This window comes from Echinops telfairi, unplaced genomic scaffold, assembly GCF_000313985.2.
Source record: "Echinops telfairi isolate 266 unplaced genomic scaffold, ASM31398v2 ScPeMD7_7463;HRSCAF=8501, whole genome shotgun sequence".
In the NCBI taxonomy this organism is placed as follows: domain Eukaryota; kingdom Metazoa; phylum Chordata; class Mammalia; order Afrosoricida; family Tenrecidae; genus Echinops; species Echinops telfairi.
The window spans coordinates 8,289,126-8,290,310 of record NW_022111363.1 but is presented as its reverse complement, the minus strand read 5'-3'; the positions used below and the strand labels follow the sequence as shown (position 1 = coordinate 8,290,310).

General features: G+C 55.0%; 1 protein-coding gene across 1 annotated transcript; it reads right to left on the bottom strand.

The window, feature by feature from the left end:
* Positions 1–345: 345 nt before the first annotated feature.
* On the bottom strand, positions 346–732 carry LOC101638515 (60S ribosomal protein L29-like). The gene has a single exon (XM_045283578.1). The coding sequence runs from the start codon at positions 730–732 to the stop codon at positions 346–348; it is 387 nt and encodes a 128-aa protein (XP_045139513.1).
* Between the last annotated feature and the right edge of the window lie 453 nt (positions 733–1,185).

Genomic DNA, 1,185 nt, shown 5'->3' with positions numbered 1-1,185 from the left:
CATGAAGGTAACTGCTCATGAGTATCTGCCTCACACCAGGGCTGTGCGAGGCGCACAGCTAGCTCACATCTATCTTCATTCTCACGGCGGCACTGCAGCATGGGGCTGTGCACGTACCCCAAGGCCAAACCCCAGGCTCACTGCCTTCAAGTCCATTCTGACTCGTGGCCATACTATGCGACAGGGTAGCACTGCCCCTGTGGGTTCCCAAGACTAACTCTTTTTTCGCCTCCGACACAAACAGACCGACAGCAGCACCGCCTGGGGTTACTTGTACAAATGGCACAGGAGGGTGGCAGCACCATGCAGAAGGCAGTCCAGGACTCACACCCGTCCCTCTCGCCCTCAGATGGCGAACTCTACTTTGTGGGAGCCTGGACACCTCTGGGAGCTTGAGCCGGAGGCTGGCAGAGCCTCAGACTGCTTGCCTAGCTTGGCATGGGCAATGTAGGCTAGTTGACCGGGCTTATGGTTGACAGCCATTGGGATCTTAGCCTTGACCTCCGTGGGCTTCATAAGCGCCTCGGCGTGAGCGTCCGTGGCCTTGGCATTGTGGGCCTGCAGTGTCTTCAGGTCCTTCTTCTTGTGCTTCTTCACCAAGCACACGTTCCTCAGGAACTTGGGGTCCGCCCCCTTAAGAGGTTCATATGGATGTGATTGGGGTTCCTTGAGGCCGTTTCTGTGCCATTTCTGGGATTGGTTGGGCGTGGTGTGGGTCTTGGACTTGGCCATGTTGCTCCCGGAGTGCCAGAGACTGGAAGGGAAAATATGTCTGTAACTCTTTATGGGAGTAGAGAGCCTCACTTTCTTCTGAGGAGCAGCTGGTAGCTTCGAACTGTTGACCCTGTGGTTAGCAGCTCACTATGCCACAAGTACTCCTCTCACTGTTGTTGTTGGGGGCCATCAAAGTCGGCTCCTACCCTGTGCACAACAGAAGGAAGCATTGCCTAGTCCTGCACCATCCTCACAACTGTCCTCGTACGACTGTGCTGAGTCTGAGCGGCGTCAACTAACGGTCCCCCGGGCACAAGGCAAGCAGCAGGACCAGAGTTTGCACCTATTTTTCTAGCTCCAAATCCTTTCCCCCTATCTTTACCCCACTATTAACGTTTCCCTAGATCACTCATTCACTCAGCCTATCTTTGTGAGCATCTGGTACGTGCCTGGCACTGTGCTAAGCAGTGC

Coding starts and splice junctions, on each gene's coding strand:
- LOC101638515 (XM_045283578.1), bottom strand. CDS start 732: ATGGCCAAGTCCAAGACCCACACCACGCCCAACCAATCCCAGAAATGG.